General features: G+C 40.7%; 1 protein-coding gene across 2 annotated transcripts in view; it reads right to left on the bottom strand.

Moving 5' to 3' along the window:
- Positions 1–651: 651 nt before the first annotated feature.
- The window catches only part of CDKAL1 (CDK5 regulatory subunit associated protein 1 like 1), a 640,704-nt gene continuing 620,146 nt past the window's right edge, over positions 652–21,209 (bottom strand). The window contains exon 16 of one of the 2 annotated variants that reach the window (XM_050942303.1): positions 652–1,502. In XM_050942303.1, coding sequence (XP_050798260.1) covers positions 1,308–1,502 — 195 coding nt within the window. In that variant the 3' untranslated portion in view covers positions 652–1,307. The remainder of the gene's footprint in view (positions 1,503–21,209) is intronic. The other variant, XR_007772820.1, reaches the window with a different exon arrangement.

Below are 21,209 nucleotides of genomic sequence, written 5' to 3'. Positions count from 1 at the left end.
ACTGTGATGGTGCATAGAGGGATGCTCTTTTGTGTAACTAGGTCTCAAACCATAATGATGCTGTACAAATTAAAAATTAACACCTTGAATGGCACTCAGAAGCAGCTGAGAAGCCACTGGGAGCACAGAACAGAGATATAACGTACTCACACTGACCTGCTCTATAAAACAGAGTTGCACTAGTTGAAGTTTATCACCGGTCTACAATGGCAGCCTCAAGAAGCAAACAGTGGGGGGTCCAGTTTGTGTTTTGCCTGAAGGCCCAGCTGAGTTCTTATTTGATTAAAATTGATTTATCCATCCTTGATCTATACCCAAAGTTTACCAGCCACAAATCAGGCAAATAAAGAATGCTCTAAAATAGAATGCATAAGAGCAACTCCTCAAAGTCAAAAGTAAGATGGTAACATACTGAAGGACTTCCAAATACCTTTGGAAGACTTGATCTGAGAACCACAGTATATGCAGCCATTTTCTCCTACCTTTTGCTGAGATGCGTTTTTTTTGGTAAAAATTCTGAGATCAGAAAAAGTTGTGGGTCAAATTCTGGCTGCAACTAAGTCAATGGAGCAAGAAATCCATCCTGTTAATTTATCCACAAGCATATTAAGCCTCTGAACAGTGTGAGTTATGGGTATGCAATTTTGGAAATCTGTACAAAGATAATTGTTTATTTACAAGGCACTCTGGTGGAGAGTTGGAGAGAAGAGATGGATACAAAGTGGGTATGTTCTTTAATGTTCCTAATAAGGAGGCTGAGCTACTGATGTTTCTTTGTCATAGGACAAAAATTACTTCAGACATGGCTGACACACCAGTAGCGACAGATACAAATTGCAATGGTCCAACAGTTCTACTACTGAATATTTGATTTTAACACACAAAGATAAACATCAAGAAAAATGTTTAAGGCAGCTTAAAATGCTCAGCATCCCAAGAAATTACCAATACTTCTGTAGGAAGAAAAGATTCTTTAACAGTTGAATGGGTTTCCTACACACACATTTACCTGCAGCTACGTAAAAGACAAATAAGCAAACACCTGCTTCTTCTTTAAAAAGAAAAAAAAATCTATGAGGAAAAAGTCTGATGTGACAAACCATTTTCCTGCTCTTGATAAAATAACCACAGAATGCAAATAGGGGCAGGATGGGTCTAACAAACTATGGATGAAAGGAAAGGCTTAGGGTGAGTACAAATTATTGCTCAGTTTACATCCGTTTTTTAAATAGATTTCCTCTGAAGATTTTAATCAGCACTTTATTTTTGTTCACAAAAGCTTCATTCAGTTCAGTTCAGTGTTCTATTTAAACACCTCGATAATAAAAAGTAACAAGAATTGCCAGTAAAGCCAGGCTGACAGACAGCATCTTCAGTCCACCTCCTTCTTGCTGCCAAGGAAGTTGCATCACCATCCTGGAACTCAATGATGCTTTTTCTCGGATCCCAGGGGAGGGGCATGCTTTCAAATTCAAGCCATTTTCCAGCACATCTCTGAACTCCTGTAGAGAAATGTAAGAATTAGATTAAGCTTGCATGCTAATTACATTTGATGATATATATCAAGTACAAAGGAAATCTCCCCTTAGTAATAATGTCCCTTTTCAAATCAAACAATAATTCAGTCTGTACTGCATCTTGAATTCTTACTATTTTTCTCATTCATTTCTCATAGATGATGAAGAATTTGTGCTGACGCCATACTGAGTCAGTCTCTTCAGTAACATTAATTTCCAAATCAATGAAACTGTTAACAGAACAGACAAATTGCTTGGCAACAATGTCAAAGAGAAGTTGTTTGGGAGGGTGTCTTATTTTGTTTTGCTATCTCACTACGCTTCCTCTCTTTGATTCCTTCAAATGGGACTGTATAGTTAGCAATATAGTGGACCAACAACATTGCCATCTTTTCCACAGCAGGGCCCTGCCAATGTCATTGTGTCTATCCCTGGTGTGCCAGCTCAGTGGTGTTCCAGAGTCCTCCCCCAGCACTTTTCCCTGACCCTCACCCAGCAGCTGTGCTAAAACATTCACCTTCTTGATCAGCATATTGAGTCTCAAGGTCCCCTGCTAGGGCTGCTATTACCACCCTCAACCTGATTAAAAGCCCCAACAGTCCTCAGTAGCAGCGGGATCTATACACTGCAGCATGGTTACAGCACCCTGAGGCACCATTTCAGCTTAAAATCTGAATGGTAAAATTAAGCCTAACGGAAGTGTTCTCTACTGCAACACATATCTAGTTCAACAGAGTTGTATGGTTAAAAACCATGTCTGTTTAAATGCCATCAGAATACATCTGCAAGAAAGCATAAGTGATGGAAAAGAGTATAAAACAAAAAAGGTTTACTAATGTGTTGTCATAACATTTAATTTTTTCATTCTGTTTATTTTGGCTCATGCTTGGTTTATGTTACACTTTTTTCCTAGGCTCCTTTTCTTTTTCTTTCTTTCTTTCTTAAATTGGAATGGACCACTCGAATTTTAACTTCTTGAAATCTCCCATTTTAAAATATTTTTGGAGAGTTACTTTTTGTCCCTCACTTTTTCCTACCTGAGCATCATCACTTTTGCTTTCCACTTGAACTACAAAGTGCCTGTCTGAACAATCATACGTTCCTAAGCTGCTGTAACAGGACTGTGTGCATGTTTGTCCATGGCTAATGTAGCTCCTGACTGAATATAACACATATAAACCATTGAAGGTGCCTGCCCAGCACAGCCTAAACAGTTGACTTCCTTTATCCACTCCAGGATTAAATACTGTTATAGTATTTGTGGAAGGAAAATTATTATAACTGCTTAGATAAACAAATATCAAATGGGCAAAATGCAGCCTCGGGTAAGTGCAGTTTTAACATCTGAGGTATTGTTATTTTAGAGTGCACACAATGCTAGTTGGAGGATTACTGACCATGTAACATGTGAAATGAAGATGATTTGCTACGTGTACTCTAGGTAAAAGATTGTCAGCTGGATGAAGGAAGGAGAAGTAAATGGACAACTATATTGGGACACAGTGCTTTCCAGTGTGAGATATTAAAACTAAAGGATTCCAGGACTGCATCACTACATTGTGAAGAATATGCTAGTTTTTCACCATAAAATATTGCATATATTGACAGATATTGCTCTGTACTGATAGGTAGAGTAATTAAAATCTATTCCTAAGAAATCTAAAAAATTAATAACTGGCTACAGCTATTTAATTCCAAGAGTCAAAGCTAATTAAACTCTACATGCAAAATAAACTGGAAACCACATAAAACCAATTATTAAGGGTTTTATTTATCTGAAACAAGCTAACCAGTAACATACTTGTTTCTAAGACTGGTCAAAGTTGGACGAAACCTCTTTTCTCCTCAGAAACTGCATGTCTTCAAAATTCTACTCATCTGAGGCAAATAATTACTTTTCATGGCCACATAAAATATTAAGAGTTTTTCATACTGTAGGTTAGGTAGATTGTGCATTTGTGTCTACAATTTCAAAACAATTTTAAGACTGATTTATGCTGATATTTAATTCTGGTTAATGTTTTCAAACCTGAATGACTAAAGTTAGATTCCTCAGCCCATATTTAAGTCACCTAAATAAAAGTGGCTCGGGTATCAGAAAAGCTGGGCACGCACAAATTCCAGTGAAGTCAATGGGAGCTGCAGGAATTCAGCATCTTTGAAAATCAGACTATTTCTCGTTCGTTGCCTAAATATGAATTTAGAAGCTTAACATTAGGCACCAACATTTTAAAACGTTGGCCTGTGTTTCCAGGTACCAGCCTTCACTACTCTCCAGACGCACAGTATATTACACATAAGAACCCTTGAATGTACTTACCAGAATCTAATTTTCTATCTACTCCTGGGGTAATTCTGCATCACTGCACATGCACAGAATTCATGTCCCCTGAAGATTTCTTTGCTTCTGCACAGAAAAATGACTTCTGATGGGGAAGCAAAGAGAAGCCGCAAGAGTGGTCATATGCCCCTCCCCTGCAACACAGGCAGGTCAGTTTGGGCACCTGGAGCAGTCAGTAGAGACATTAGGGGGGCTGGGCAGTCGTATATGTGAGAGAGAGAGAGGGAGGGAAACACTCTGTTCCTCTCACTCACTATTGAGGCATGCCTAGCGTGGAGGGGCAGGGCTTTGGGGTGTTTCTGAGGAAGTCAGTCAGTGTGAGGACAATGTAGCAGTCTGCCTGCTTAGAGAATTGTTCCCATTTTCTTTGTGAATTCCCCCAGGAGTATAAAATAGGTGTAAAACTTTTAAGGATTCTTTACATTGCCAGAGTGGTGTAAAGGACAGAATGGCCTTATAAATGCTTATGGTGCTTTAGTGACTAGAACTGGTCTAAATTTTTGGACTGAAAAAATGTGCTCCATGAACTGCTTGCTGCTGACCTTTCTGGTGACGGTCAATATAAATTTGCAGCCAATATAAACTGAGAGTTTGATTCCTCAGCCCTCACTTGCTCTTTCCTATGATGTAACACTGAGCATATGGCTGCATATATTTGTTGACTAATAACTAGAAACAAAGGTATCAGAGGGGTAGCCGTGTTAGTCTGGATCTGTAAAAGCAGCAAAGAGTCCTGTGGCACCTTATAGACTAACAGACGTTTTGGAGCATGAGCTTTCGTGGGTGAATACCCACTTCGTCAGGTGCATCTGACGAAGTGGGTATTCACCCACGAAAGCTCATGCTCCAAAACATCTGTTAGTCTATAAGGTGCCACAGGACTCTTTGCTGCTTTTAGAAACAAAGGGTCAAACCTAGCTACATTACTATTAGGCAAGGGGGTTTGAGGATTTCCTCCAATGCTCCTCATTCCCATTCACCATCCATTGTATTGTAGTTTAAATAAATTACCTGAATAAATGAAACCAGTGTGATTACATTACGTTATTTTGACAAATAAAGTATGCAGAATTTTGCAGAATTTTAAAATATTGTGTGCAGAATTTTTATTTTTTTGAGCAGAATTCCCCCAAAAGTATATGTTTGGGGATCATTACAGATAATTCCATAACTTGTTTTATCTTTTTAAAAATATGTGAAGGTAATGATGCTTTGATATTTCTCACCAGTAGGATTAATGGATTGGAACACAATACTATGTTTTATTTGTTTGAGTATGCATGTTTTTATTTTCTTACTTGATTTTCTCATATGGCAACTATACTGCAATGTGGATACATTTCTGACAACAGCACTACAGTTCTATTCTGTTTTCATTTTTTATTTTAATCTCTGAAGCATGTACTTATATTGACAATCAAGTTTTACAAACTCTTTACACAAAACGATCACATTTTCACAGTATCACAGATTACAATGGACACTGTCAAACCCTTTAGACCAAAAGTGTAATATCTAATAAATTTGTACAGTACTATTTTTATATTAAATGTTACTTTTATTCCAAATGAATCATTCAATACTGAAATCAGTACAAAGTTTATAGTGGTTTAATACTTCCATATGGACCAAAAGATCAGGATTTTCACATTATGTGATTATTTTGTTTTAGTTTTACTTCTCAATGTATCACATATATTTCTGTTTGGTACAGCACATCTCCTTAGGAAAGCCTGAAAAATGTTCATTTGTGTAAATAGTATGTTCATCTGTTACATAGCACAGACTCTAGCAACTACTCTCTAACCTATTTCAAAATCCTGTCCTGCAACATCGCTGCACAGGGAATATGGTAAACTTTTCTTTAAAGTATTTGTCCTGCTCTCATTACTACATATTGGAGAAGATGCATTAATGAGGAATGCATTAATTTGGTTCTGGCACCTGCCACTTGCTCCAATCTTGCACAACAGCCTCTGAAATAAGATCTGTCCCCTACCTGCTGGTAGCTGTCACTGTCTTCTAGTAATATTGCGTAAGATGCTGTGCTGCATCTCTAAGAGGTGAAGCACAGAATTTGCAGCATGGGGGAGAGGCACTAAGGTGCATTTAAATCTACCTTTGCACTCTCTTAATCCTGGGCTATTCCAGGGTTTGAGTGGCCAACGTGTAATTTAGACACAAGAAAACTATGTTGATCAGGAGAGCGATTTTTTTCCATCCTGAATAACAGCTATGTTGGCAAAAGTCCTAGTGTAGATGCACACAAAAAAAGCCTTTTGCCAGTATTATTTACTCCATTTGGGGAATTGGCTGTAAGCTATACAGCAAAAGAATTTTGTGTCTCCACTGGAGGAGGAGGGGCGTAGCCAGTATACCTCTACTGATAGAGCTATTCTGGAAAATTATGGTAAGGCTAAATTATGGCTGCTATCAGAGGCTGCCCTATGGTCTGCAGAGCTGCTTGGACTCTCCATAGTGCTTTGTATTGTTGCATGCCACAGACACATCCTTCCTACTCCCAGCCCCAACCCCCACACATTCCCAACACCACGACTTGCCAGGGGAAATCTCCCCCAATCAAAACCCAGGTTATTAGGGCCCTTTTAGGCCTGCCACTCTGGCCCTTTTATCTTGCATGAACAGACTGAAAGGGGATAAGAATCTCACTTGCATTTGACAGCACCATTCCAATAAGTCTGATTACTGAGCTCACTCACCAATCCTGCATTAAGTTTATATGGTGGGATATACCATAGTGTCTCATTTGTGAGAGTCTTGATAAAACACGTATTTACTTCCAAGAAAATCTTCAAGGCACATATGTAAAATTCTGAGTTGGTCTAACTTTCACCATACATAATCCGCATCCAGTGGAAGTATAACATTTCCTTAAATCTAGTTTGAATGGATTTTCATAACTTCAGGAACTGGGAGAAAGTACTGTATAATGTAATCAGGTGCAAGTCAATAGGAATAAAGCTAGACGAGCCTGTTTTTCATCTGAAAAACATTTGGATCAAATACACAGGTAACTCTTATTATGCTTCTAAAATCACCTAGCACATGTATAAAAAGATACGTGCCATAACTGAGTCTTGACATTATTTTCCAGAAATAAGCAGTTCAAAATTAAAACTGTTGGTAACCTCATAATTAATAGAAACATTGTCCCCACTAATGAGAGAGAGAAGGGAAAAAAGTGGGGAGAAATTATCGAACACAAATGCAAAAACAGCCACTTTGAGTACAGCATCTCGTATTTCCACTGAATTAGTCTTTCATCTTATTTTGGCAACAGCAAAGTAAACACAGACTTTGCTAATAAGGTATAATATAAATTATTAAACCATCTAGCATATGATCAAATGCATTTCAGATTATTTTCTGAATAATTCTGCACTGACAACTGCCAGGAGTAATATATTTTGTGTGCTCTTGTACAGCCGCATTGATTGCTGTCTTTCTGACGCTCTAGTCTCTGACTTAAACTGCAGTGCACGAAAGTGCATCAAAACCGAAGGTTTGGTATCTGTCAATCACAGTCTAGCTTTTTTTTTTTTTGGGTAAGATCTCACTTCATGTTTGTCAACAAAGACATGATAGCTACTCTTCAGCTCTGAGCTGAGGTTTTAACGGATTCAAAACATTTCTTATATGCAAATTTCTTTTATGGTTCAGGGGCATTGTTAGAGCTTGAAGTGTTAGCTAACTACAGTAAAAAATTATTTGACGGAATATATCTCAAGATAAATTAGACTGCTGAATCTTTTATTCCAACCATACAGTACTACAGGGTTTCTCAAACTTCATTGCACCGCAATGCACTTCTGACAACCAAAATTACTACACGACCCTGGGAAGGAGGACCGAAGCCCGAGCCACAGCACCCCAGGCAGGGGGGCCAAAGCCCAAATCCCATTGCCCTGGGGGGCACCAAAGCTTGAGGGCTTCAGCCCTGGGCAGTGAGGCTCAGACTCTGGCTTCAGCCCCAACCCCCCATCAAGTCTAATGCCAGCCCCATTAAAATGGGGTTGCAACGCACTTTGGGGTCCTGACCCATAGTTTGAGAACCGCTGCAGTACTACATACACACTTGTACAGATCTTAAATAATCACGCACAACAAGCATATGTGAAAAATTAAAAGAAAAAATGTTAAAAAATGCATTATGCATCATATTATGCTATATGAATTGCAGACACTTGGGGCTCTTATATTTTGGAGGCATTTTCATGCTTTTCAAACAAACAATTACGAAAAGGTCCTATAGAATATATTAGAAAATTATACCCCTGCTATGAAATTCTACTGGATAGTTATAAAAAGGGTAACATTTCCTATTTGATTCTATAGATTTATGGAAGTAATTTCTATCGAACCCAATCACACATTTTTATAGTGTCTCATATGTTTAATCTCTACCAAATTCTATAGGCTTTTTCCAGAAGGCCAGGATATGATCTTAAGAGTCAAAACCTAATCTGCATACAAATGAATTATCTTTTTCCAAATGTCATTACATAATCCTCAATATCCTAACCATATGTGGCATCCTTGCCATTATGAATCTCAAGTAATATGCAGTGCTATCTAGTTGGAAACAGAGAAAAAAGTCAAAGTAAAAAAAGTAGTTTCTATTGCAACTTTTCAGTTCCCTAACTTACGTGTGTTTGGGCAGCTGATGTGCCACATTTCTATCTGTAAAATCTCACCATCCTTTAACCTAAGAACTGACTGATTCCAGATGCCCATTCAAAGCCAGGTTAACATCTGCTTATTCATTACAAGAAATGGGAAGTCTTGAAAAATAACCAAAACAGCAGGGCATTTTTGAAAGAGGAATTTCACGTTGTTTATTCTTTTCATTATGTACGTAAGAAGGGCAGGGGGAGAGAACTGGACACAGGGTTAAATACATAATTGATATTTATTTGTTCTTAGTAGAAGAACAGAGGGAGCCTCAACACATTTTGGTAATATGCTTTGATTCTTAGTTCCAACCATTACTGAATTTACAGTAGGAAAATAAATTCACGAAAGCATCGCACAAATAGACTGCAATCTGTAAGCCTGTCTTATTTTTCATAGATAACATCCAAATAACTGAATCTGACCGTCAACTCAGGTCATGACTACCACTAGAAGCTTGCCTGTGGACAAACACAAACAAAATGCTTATTTGATAATGAGGGGTCATGCAGAGACTGTCTTTAAGCTACAGGGTGTGTCAGTTTCTCTCAGATCTAACAGTTCTCTGAGATTCATTGTCCATTATGAAGATCAATTTTTGTTCTGCCCTGCCCTAGGCTGGCAGATCAAGAGTGCAGCCATATCCCGATGTTTCTTTCTCCATAACATTTCCAAGATCTGGCCTTTTCTTTCTGTCAATACAGCTGACACACTCCCAAGTCCTTAACTCCCATCAACCTACGCTTCTCTGAAATTTTCCATGCTGTGTGTCTGCCTTAGGGTGACTTTTTATGAATAAATGAAAAGATCTGACAAGGAGCTAGAAGAGAACTGGGTCATGCTGGGTAAAGGGAGGGGGAAACTGAAACTGAATAAGGAGCCCAGGAGGGAGACTGGGATTAGCAGCTGGTGGAAACAGGAATGTGGATGGGGGAAGTGGGTCAGAAATACATACTGGATAAGGAGCTGGAAAGGGAGGAATTGGGACTGGCTGGACAAGGAGACTGGAATGGAGAATCTGGAGGAGTAAAACTGGGCAAAGACACTGGGACTGTGAAGGTGAGCAGAATGGGACTGGGATGTGGAATATGTTGGTGGGGAGCTTTTCTAGTTAGGAAAACTAGAATTAATTTTGGCCTCCTTGTATGCATGCATGATAGGATATTGTTTTAATTATATGACTACATACTTTTTTTCCCCACATGAATTCTAACTTATTCAGCGCACAGAATGTCAGGTGTTCAATTAATGAGGAGCTGTTCAATTTTTTGTTTTGGTAATGTATACAAACGAGGCTGAAATAAGGTTGCCCAGGCAGCCTAAACTCTGGCATTTCCTAACTTTTGAGTGCTTAACTTTGCAACCTTATTTGGTTTGAGAGTGAGAGAGATGTCCTTAGTTTCTCTTAGCCTATGATTTTCACACAGAATAGTTCTTTAGTATTTAACAAAGTCTCCAGACTTTTCTCCATATGGAACAGGATGTCGGTATGGGTGTGTATAACCTAACTCAGTCAGATATTATACAATTTTCCATTCTGGTGTTTACTCTTCACTTCAGGCCATTTACTTTATGAATAGTTATTTTGAGCCACTGATTCCTGATGTAACTGTTTCCACTTCACTTAATTTGCTCTAGAATTTTTTTGGTTCCTCTTCTCTTCTGCTCTGCATTGGCTTTTCCAGGCCCCCATCTTGTGTCTCCATCAAAGATCTCCCATCTGGCACTGGCTCCTCTGGATCAAGAGTGTCACTCCAGAATTATTGATCTTTAAAGACTTAACTGCTGTCATTAAATGGTGATGGGAGCCATCTGTTTACTTTCACAGTGCACAGAGGTCTTTCATCACTTCCCCATCTTGGATGTGCCATGGCTTCCTTTAAGTGTCATTCCAGGATGATTTGTCCTTAAAGACCGAATTACATCAATTAAATTATGACTCCTGTTCTACTTACTCTTACAGAGCATGGGAGTTTTTCACCCACAACCACATCATTTCTCTGCCCATATGCACTTTATGTGATCCCCCATATTCACTTTTTCACTCAGATATTATTTTATAGTACATATAATTAGGATTTTAAATTCTTTGATTTTCTTTTTTTTTTTTTTTTACACATACCAGGGTTCACAAGGCAGAACAGATCTTAAATCTTTTCATCTCAATCCTGATCTTCCTGTGAATATAGACACTGAAATTGTAAAATCTAAAATACTAGAGCTACCTTTCTGATGTCCTACTCTTCTCTGTATTACGGTAGTGTTTAGAGGCTGCAGCTTCACTTTACAAATGTAACAAAGAGTCTGTCTTCACTTCAAGGTGGAGGTATAAATTCCAGCTTGAGGAGACATACCTGTCCCAATTCTGATCAAGCTACTGTGTTAAAAATAGAGTGTAGCTGTGGTGGCAAGAGGGGCTTGCTGCCCCAAGTACGTACCTAGCATTTTGGGTGGGTATTTGCTTAGAATACTTGGGTGGGTATTTGCTTGCCCCACTTGCACCACCATGGCTACACTATTTTTAGTGCACTGGCTCAATCACAGCTAGTGTGGGTAAGTCTCCTCAAGCTGGAACTTGCACCTCCAGGGCGATGTGCAGACACACCCAAAGATATGGTCACTGCACTATTGAGTTTACTATCTAAGGCCTGGTCTACACTATGGGGAGGGATCGATCTAAGTTAAGCAATAAGTTACGTGAATAACGTAACTGAAGTTGACGTACTTAGAGCCACTCACCTCAGTGTCTTCACTGCAGTGAGTCGACTGCTGACACTCCCCCGTTGACTCCACCTGCGCCTCTCGCTCCGGTGGAGTACCGGAGTTGACGGGAGAGCGCTTGGCAGTCGATTTATCGCGTCTAGCCTAGGTGCGATAAATCGACCCCCGCTGGATCGATCGCTGCCTGCCGATCTGGTGGGTAGTATAGACAAGCCCTAAGTGTAAGACTATAAACTAGAGATGGATAAAACATAATCAGGAGAAGCTTAAGAAAACAGTGAGATGATATTGGTTGCCACAGAAATCAGTACTCACAACAAACAAACTGCCATTGTGAAAAACTATGTCCCATTCCTCCCAGCCTCGTGCAATGCAGAAGAATCTGCTCACAGTGGCACAGTTTATCATTATCTAGCAGTCAGTTGCATTGTATAATAAGCTCAGCAAAAATTCTTTTTAGTATCAATATGTTGTTAAGACTGACACAGGTAATTCTTCCACTCTGTAGGTTGGCCATATTAGACCTTTTAAAAAATGTTAATGGTGCAAACATAATCAGCTTCTGTCAAACACACAATTTCACTGGTTCTAGGCAACATAACTCCCTGTAAAATCAGAGAAGCTGAATCAATACGAGTCTCTTCTGTTGTTTTACAACTTAGCAGGGATTCTGAGGCTTACTCATTTCAATCCATTTCTCCTACCTTTTTGAAACCCTTTTGAAGAAATCTTACTGAAATTAGTTAATACAGAAGCTTCTCATCAGGAGTAGAAAAGAAGAAAGTAAGAGAAAAACACAGGAGACATACCGAAAATGACAAACAGATGAGGTGTTCGTAGGGAAAAGGAATATTACAACCCCGTGACCTTGTCTGATTTAATCTTTCAGAAACTGGTATTTTTGGATTAAAAACTCCTTCTTGTTACTTCATTAAAATTAAAAGGCATCATAGTAGCCACTTCTCTTTTCACTTCACAAAGGCACTCTCTGAGAAAAAATGGTATAATTTGTTCCTTTTAGCCTACTGAGAATTATAAATCTGGCCCTTCTCCCGTCGTCCTATGACAGAACCTCTGATTGTGTTACAGCATCCTCAGTGCCCCTTTCTGTGAGAAAAATTAGGTAAATGTCTTGTTGACTGGCTCAGGTAGTTAAATAATTCCTGACAATCAAGGAATCACTTTTACCACCTTTCCAAGGAACAGATGACAGACTCTGAAAGAATTATCAGTTTGATAGATAGACATTCAAAAAGATCCTTTTTGTAAAATGATCTTGCTACATGATAATACTAATACTTTGCACCTATCTGGCAATTTGTATTTGAAGATTTCAAAGCATTTTACAAACATGAATAAATTACGTCTCACAACACCCTTGTTATCTTAAATATAAGTAAATCAATGCACAGAAAGGTTAAGTGACTTGCCTGTGGTTTAACCTCTAGACAAAGCTTCTTTCCTAGTGACCAATAATCTGTCTGGTAGGTGTCATACACAGGTACCCAGTTTTCCTCTATTGTGCTGTGTTTTGATTTAGTATTTATGCTTCAGTAGTATCTATTTACTGTGAGTATTGTGCATGTGTCCTTAAGAGAAGATTAAGTATTAATGAATACACTTTGTTTGGAAAAGGAAGTAGAAAGAGCATTGTACCTTACAGGAGGGAAACTCTGACAGGTCTGGTCTGAAATATGGAATGACAGAGTTTAAGGCCAGAAGGGATCACCAGATCATCTAGTCTGTCCTCCTGTATATCACAGGGCACCAATGCCATCCAAAACTCACACACTGAACCCAACAACTGGAATTAGATCAAAGCATTAAAGCCCTCAGGAGACTAAAGTATTGTGTGTCACATGGACAGAACAGGAGGGACTGAGGTGCACCTCTGGAAATGGTTCATCTGCATATTTTACCCCAGATGCTTCAAAAGTGTGTTTACAATTTTATCAGGTTCGCCATGTTTTGATTCTTGTACAATCCAATGTCTTGTCTACATTAACATTTAGTAAGCTGGGGTATGAACCTACCCTGCATTAACCTGCCACACAATTCCTTACGGACCCTAACAGTTCCTTAGTGCACTTTGATCTATCCCACTTTGAAACAGGAGCAGATCAAAGCGCATGAAGGAACCTGGTGAGCATCAGCATAGTCCACAGGGATTCTTCGTGCTCCACAGTTTAGTGCAGGGTAGAGTCAGACTCCAGCTGGCTGCGGAAAGGTTATTCACCTCGTGCAGTAACTGGAGTTGTCTGAGATGTGTCCCTCTGTGGGTGCTCCACTTCAGATGAGCTCATGCCCCATGCGCCTTTGATTGAAATTTTTTGGTAGTAATGCCCATTTGACTTACACATGCTTTCTATGGTTCTTAGTGCCCTGCTCCAAGGCTACATAGGGATGCACGGGTGAACCACCCTCAGTTCCTTCTCTACCATGAAGTCCTCAGAGGAAACTCCGGAGCAGATGGGAAGGAGGGCAAGTAGTGGAGCACCCACAGGGACACACGTCTCGAAGAACTCAAGTTACTGCACAAGGTGAATAACCTCTCCTTCTTCTTCTAGTACTGTCCCTATAGGTGCTCCACTTCAGGTGACTATTATCAGTATCCCTCCCCTGGAGATGGGGGCTTCGGAGCCAAGTCCAAAACTGAAGAGAATACTGCATTTCCAATGGCAGCATCTGAATTACAAGACTGGACTGCTACACTGTGCTTGGAAAGGTATGTATGGAAGTCTGAGCGAGAGCCTTACAAATAGGAACATTCTTGAGTAATGCCACAGATGTAGATCTTGTGGAGTGGGCCAGCATCCTAGGAGGAGGCTGTATATCTGCAGTTTCATACATAATATTACACAATCAGAAATCTACCTGGAAAGTCTTTGGGTGGAAATCACTGAACCTTTACAGCTATCTGCAACAGTCACGAACCAGCTGGGTGATTTCCTAAAACTTAGTTCTGTCCAAATAAAAGGCTAACACCTTCCTAACATCCACAGTCTGTAAAATGGGTTATTCTATGGACTGATGTGGCTTTGGGGAAAAAACGAAGATGGATAACCTGGTTGATGTGAAACTTGGACATCTTTGACAAAAATTTAAGGTATGAGCATAATGAGACGTTGCCCTTGAAAAATACTGTAAATGGAGGGTCTGCCATTAGAATCTCTATTTCCCCACTCTGTGAGCAGAGGTGCTACTTATCAAAACAACTGTCTTCCAAGATAAATTTTTGAGGGAAAAGGTGGCCGTTGACTTAAAAGGGGTGGTGGGGGCGGGAGGGACACACCATAAGGCATCTAAATACAAATCCTTGATAGGAGTGGGTTCCTTAACTTGGGGGAAAAGGTTCCCCAATCCTCTGAGAACCCTTATAGTTGTAAGACGAAGACTGAGAATGGAAGGCTGTTACAAACACCAGGTGAACACTGACTGAGCTTATAGACAATCTTATTTTTTTTTAGCTCCAGGAGCTAATCAAGGACAAAAGGGAAGGGTGAGCAGGTGAATATTTCTCTGGACACATCAAAGGCTTAACTGTTTCCACTTGTGAAGGAAAGTTTATCTCATGGACTCTTCCTTGTTGTTCAATAATCCTGTTGTAGCTCCTTAGGACGAATAGATGCTAGTTCTATGAACCATCAAGGAGCCAAGTTTGAGACAAAGAATCTTTGGGTTGGAGTGAAGAGTTCAAATGGTATCTTGGCAAAGAAAATGAGGGATGAATGGAAAACTGAATGCCTGACAAACAGCTACGTGAATCAGGTATAGATACCATATTTGTCTGAACCATGTTGGGACTATGAATATTGTCTTGGGCTTTGTGGTGCTTGATCTTGTTTATCACTTTCAGAATCTGGGTGTTGGGGGAAACGCATATAAAAGGCCTCTTGTCCACGGAACAGGGAAGATGTCTCTTCAAAAGGGAAAACTCAATCCTCCCTTGAGCAAAAATGTTTGCATTTCCTGCTGGTCACAGTGGCAAAGAGGTCTGCTGTTGGAACTCCCCAAATGAGAAAGATTAAACTGAAAGACTGAGAATCCAACTCCCATTTGCAGTCCTGGGAGAAGTATCTGCTAACCTGTTTTCTATCCCTGGAAGGTAAGCTGTTGAAATACGGATGTAAAGGGCTATTCACCAGTTCCAGAGCTTTAATACTTCAGCACAAAGGGAAGGGGATGTGGCCCCTCCTTATCAGTTGATATAGAACATGAAAGCTATGTTGTTTGTCAGGATCTTTATGCACCTGCTTCTGATTATGGGGAGAAAGATATAGACATTGCTGACTGCCCTCAGCTCGAGAAGGCTGATGTGCAGCTGTGTCACCTGCATTTGCCCTGAGAGGTGTGGATCCTCAGATGCGCTCTCCAGCCTATCAGGAATGCATCTGTAATTACAGTGATAGAGAGAGGAGGCGAACAAACGGAATATCCATACATATAATGTCTGGGTCCTTCCACTGATTGACAGTGTCTCATATCTGACCTAGGACCGACACCAACTTGCTCAGGCTGTGTTTGTTTGGAGTATAAATAGTCCTGAGTCAGTCCTGGAAACATCCAAGGCAGATCCTGGCATAGGGGTTGGCAAACTATGGCATGGGGAGTTCCTGCCGGGAAGTGGGGTCCAGGACTTGCCGAGCTCCAGCCAGGGAGTGGGGTCAGAGTCTTGCCCTACTCTACACGGCTCCTGGAAGCAACGGAATGTTCCTCCTCTGGCTCTTATGTGTAAGGTCAGCCAGGGGTCTCCACACACTGCCCCACCCCAACCACTGCCTCTGCAGCTCCATTGGTCGGGAACCACAGCCAATGGGAGCTGCAGGGGCGGCGCCTGTGGACAGGGCAGCGTTGAGACACACTTGGCTGCAACTCCATGTAGGAGCCGGAGTGGGGACATGCTGCTGTTTCTGGGAGCTGCTTGAGGTAAGCATTGCCCGGAGCCTGCCCCCCGAGCCCCTCTCTTGCCCCAACTCTCCTGCCCCAGCCCTGATCCCCTTTCCGCCCTCCAAACCCCTTATCCCCAGCCCCACCCCAGAGCCCGTACCCCCGCCAGAGCCCTCCCATACCCCAACCCCCAATTTCGTGAGCATTCATAGCCTGCAGTACAATTTCTATACCCAGATGTGGCCCTCAGGCCAAAAAGTTTGCCTACCCCGGCCTGGCATATAGTGCCACAAAGGTGCAGGCTGCCATGTGTCTGAGTAAATGAAGACAACTTACTAATGTTTGTGGGCTGATTTAAATCTTTGATGAGATTTGCTAACATTAAGATTCTGTTGGAGGGAAGATAAGCCCTGTCTGATATAGCATTAATATTAACTCTATTCTTCATACCAGGCTCAAAGTGGACTTCTTTAATGTTGAGCTGCAAACAGTTTGTAGAACAGAGATCTCGTCATCTTTATGGCAGTGAAAACCACATTGCAGGACTGGCTGTTGAGAAGCCAGTCGCTGAGGTATGAAAAAACAATTATCCCCAGATGTCAAAGGTAAGCTGCTCCAGCACGTCTGAGAACATTCTTGGGGCAGACAAAAGGCCGAACTGGAGCACTCGATACTGAAAGTGATCCTGACCTACTTAAAAAGGAAGGGACTGTTTAGGAGATAAATTAATTGAAATATGAAAATAGGCATCCTGAAGGTCAAGAACCAAAAACTAATCCTCTGCTTATAATGATGGAATTATAGCTGAAAGAGACACCATCCTGAATTTTTGTGACTTCAACAAATTGTTTAGGAGTCTCAGATCTAAATCAGTCTCCACCACTTTGTTGTTCTTCAGGACAAGAAAGTAGCTGGAATAAAACCTCCTCCCTCTATGCTGAACTGGATCTGGTTCTACAGCACCTATTGGCAAAAGGGAGTCAATTTCTTGCATTAAGAGGTACTCATGAGAGGGGTCCCTGAAAAGGGACAAGAAAAGGGGTGCATGGGTATATGGGAGAGATGTAAAATGGCTATTGTACTCCAACCTCATAACCTTCAACATCCATTTGTTTGATGCGATTTCATCCCAAGCAGATAGAAAGTGGGAGAGAAGGTCTCCAAAAGGTGGAAGGTGGGTAGAATGGTGTAGATGCAGCTTGTTTTCGTGGAGTTGTTCCATGCCCTTGACCAGCCCATCTAAACTGATACTTAGATGAGAGGGGCTCAGTAGTAGATGCAGAGGAAGGAGGTGGTCTCTTCTCCCAGAACCATGACTTCTTCCTGGATGGTTAGTAAGATCTTTGGAATCCTGAGAATTAAGTGGGGTGGGATTTTTGAGTTGTTTGGGATCTATTAAACTTTTGTTTGTTTATAGGTGTGTAAATCCCCAAGGATCTCAATGTGGCTCTGGAATCCTTAAGGCTACACAAGGATTCAGCAACGGATTAAGCGAATAGCCTAAGGCCACCGAAGGCAAGGTCCTCAACCGTGTTTTGGACCTCCCTTAGGAATCCAGACAGCTGGGGCCAGGATGCCCTCTGCATGATCACTACTGTAGAGACATATCAAGTGACAGTGCCAGCTGCATCCAACGAGGCCTGCAGAGATGTTCTGACAGTTGACCCTTGTTAATAATAGCCTGAAACTGGTCACACTGATCAGTCAGCAGATGCTCAATAAAGGTGGTAAATTTGGCATAATTTGAGTGATTTTACTTTGCCATGACAGCTCAATAGTTCACGATCTTAAATTAAAGAGTCGCAGATGGGTAGGTTTTTCTGCCAAACAGATCAAGGCATTTTTGGTTCTTAACATACAGTGTGGCCTTCATATGGTGTTGTCTGCCACACTCATTCACTGCCTTCATAAACAGGGTGTTCTGTGCTGGATGGGTGAACAAAACTTTAAGGTCCTTAGCCAGGACCTTTTTCACATTGGTGGTATCATCGCAGGGGTCTGCCAGATAGATTTGGCAGGATCTAACAGGGGGCATATTAATATGCAGGGCAACTCAGGTAGAGGGAGTCCACTCGTGGATATTGAGGAACTTACGTTGCAACTCTCTGACTTCTTCCAAGGGAATCTGCAATGTGCTTCATTAATTCCTGGAAATATCTGAGTTCATCTATCATAGTTGGCAGGGGAGGCATAACTGATCCATCTGGGGGAGACGAAGAAATATTTGTTTCAAGAGTAGCCTCTTTATCTTCCCTGGCCTTCTGCTCCTCAAAGGATTCTCATGCCTGAGGTAGAGGAGGAGGGATGGTTTGAGTTTGGGAGCATCTTCCTGTGTAGTCCCCAGAAGAAAGACTAGGAGAATGGGAAAGTTGCTGTTAATATGCAACCCAAGGATCCCAGTATGGCCACTGGGGGAGTTCAAAAGTCAGCGGGGGTGGCATCCATTGGCGCTCAAACCAGTTTGGGGGGAACACAGGCTCATCTTTGGTGTAACTCTCCCCTCTTTTCAAAAGTCTTGGGTGGGAAATCCCTTGCCTGAAGAGCAGCGAAATTCTAGATTGAGACATTCATATTGGAAGAGAGGGAGCCCCAGAATTCTCTGAAGGTTGTAGAATCAAACAGTACCAGTATCAAGACTGTGCCTGTCTTGATATTGATAACCTTTTGGTAACCACTAAAATGGGAGTCACCGATTTCTCCAAAATAAACAAGTCCTGGGGGAATCTGAACTTTTGTGTACTGGGGGGAGGTTTGAAGGATAGGGCACCATTCCATTTTTGGTACTGAGAATATATGTTGTTCTGAAAAGTCCCTTCTTGCTAAAGTAGTTGGTACTGATGAGGATGCCTGGAGAGGCACTGAGACCATTAGAGAAGTGTGTCTTCCTGGTAGCTATAGCACTCCACCCAAGGTTTAAGAATCTGAAGTGCCTTCCAAAATCTGAGGAGGACAAGGTGTGGAGCATGCTTTCAGAAGTCTTAAAAGAGCAACACTCCAATGCAGAAACTAAAGAACTCAAACCACCAAAAAAGAAAATCTGCTGGTGGCATATGACTCAGATAATGAATAGGAACATGTGTCGGTTCACACTACTTTGGATTTTATCGAGCACAATCCGTCATCAGCATGGACGCATGTCCTCTGGAATGGTGGCTGAAGCACGAAGGGACATATGAATCTTTAGCATATCTGGCATGTAAATATTTTGCAATGCTGACTACAATAGTGCCATGAGAATGCCTGTGCTCATTTTCAGGTGACACTGTAAACAAGAAGCGGGCAGCATTATCTCCCGCAAAAGTAAACCAACTTATTTGTCTAAGTGATTGGCTGAACAACAAGTAGGACTGAGTAGACTTGCAGGCTCTAAAATTTTAGAGTTTTATTTTTGAATACAGTTTTTTTTTTTTTACATAATTCTACATTTGTAAGTTCAACTTTCATAATAAAGAGATTGCAGTACAGTACTTGCATTAGGTGAACTGAAAAATATTATTTCTTGTTTTTTACAGTGCAAATACTTGTAATAAAAATAAATAAAAAGTAAGCACTGTACACTTTTTTTACAATTATACTGTGTTGTAATTGAAATCAATATATTTGAAAATGTAGAAAACATCAAAAATATTTAAATAAATGACATTCTATTATTAACAGTGCGATTAATCGCGTGATTAACTTTTTTAGTCGCTTGACAGCCCTAATTTTTACTAATATATATTGTATTGTAACACAGTATATAGAGTTGTGGGTAACTCCGAAAGTACCCAGCACTGCAGTTTGAGATTGACATGTGTTTACTTAAAAGCACTGATTTCTTAGAACATTTTTTGACTACAAAGTATTCAGCAAAACTTTTTTACTCTGTCTGTGAACTACTCAAGACATGGTTCAAGGAGCTGAGTTTGTTTACAGTGAGCTCATAAAACAAGTCAAATGATATAACCTTTTATATTTCTGTTGTCTGCTGTTCACCACATCATTGGCTGGATCATTCTGGTATAAGCCATTTTCACTTGGTTTCTCAGACAGAAGAGCTGCATTTTGGTTGAGCTCTCAAGCTCTAGCAAAAAACACACACAAAAGCCTTTTCTCTTAGCCCAAGCATCTATCGGACTCTGGCAGGCTAAAGCCTAATACAATAATACCCTCTGTAATTCCCTGTTACTGGAAATTGTCTGATTTTGTATTTTGACTCACATTTTACATTTACTTGTATATGGAAAAGTGTATTTTCCCAAGGCCATAGTTCTGTTGTTGATCAAAACGGAGGCTTAGTCCCATTTCCAGTGAACCAAAGCAAAGAAGCATGAACACACTGGACTTGGAGCTTGTCTGTTGACTTAGAATAGAATGAAATCTTAGAGAAGTCCAATACTCAAACACAGGAAAACCATGTTAATTTTGAGCCACCCCCTTTTGAAGATCGGGGCCTACAAACTCAAATCTCGGTTATGACATAAAAACCTGAGAACCTGTTTTGAACTGATCCAGAAGGTATCACAAGCTCTAACTGTATGATAACTTATAAAGTGCTTTAAGATCCTTTGTGATGAAAGATCAACCATGGTACAATTATCTAAAAGACCCAGTAAGAAGATGGGAGTTCCTACTGTGCTTCAGTGTATCTGCACACTTGATATGATCCAAATACACCCCTTTATTGTTAACAACAACCAACACCACCAAGCAAGTCTCAGCCTAAGTTTTCCCTGAAGCTCAACTGTTCCTAGAGTTTTCAGTGCCGGACTCCCCTCTTCCCTCTCCAATTCCTTCTGCTTAGAGGGTCACTTCAACTGCAGTTATACTCTTGGATTGGAGCTAATAGGAGTCACGTGGCCTGGCATCAGTGTGTGTCAGCAAAAATATTTCTGCATCTCTATGCAGTGTTTCAGCACCTGAAGGAGTGAATTGGGGGAAAGAAATCCTGCCACGTGATGCATTTACAGACAATCAATGAGGAAAAGTTAGGAGTAAGAAATCAAGTTTGATGTATTGCACATTAATCCCAAGTAAAAGTGTTCTGTCTTTGATTAGGTGTTTAAATAATT

This window comes from Gopherus flavomarginatus, chromosome 2, assembly GCF_025201925.1.
Source record: "Gopherus flavomarginatus isolate rGopFla2 chromosome 2, rGopFla2.mat.asm, whole genome shotgun sequence".
Lineage (NCBI taxonomy): Eukaryota > Metazoa > Chordata > Testudines > Testudinidae > Gopherus > Gopherus flavomarginatus.
This window is presented reverse-complemented; position numbering and strand designations above follow the sequence as displayed.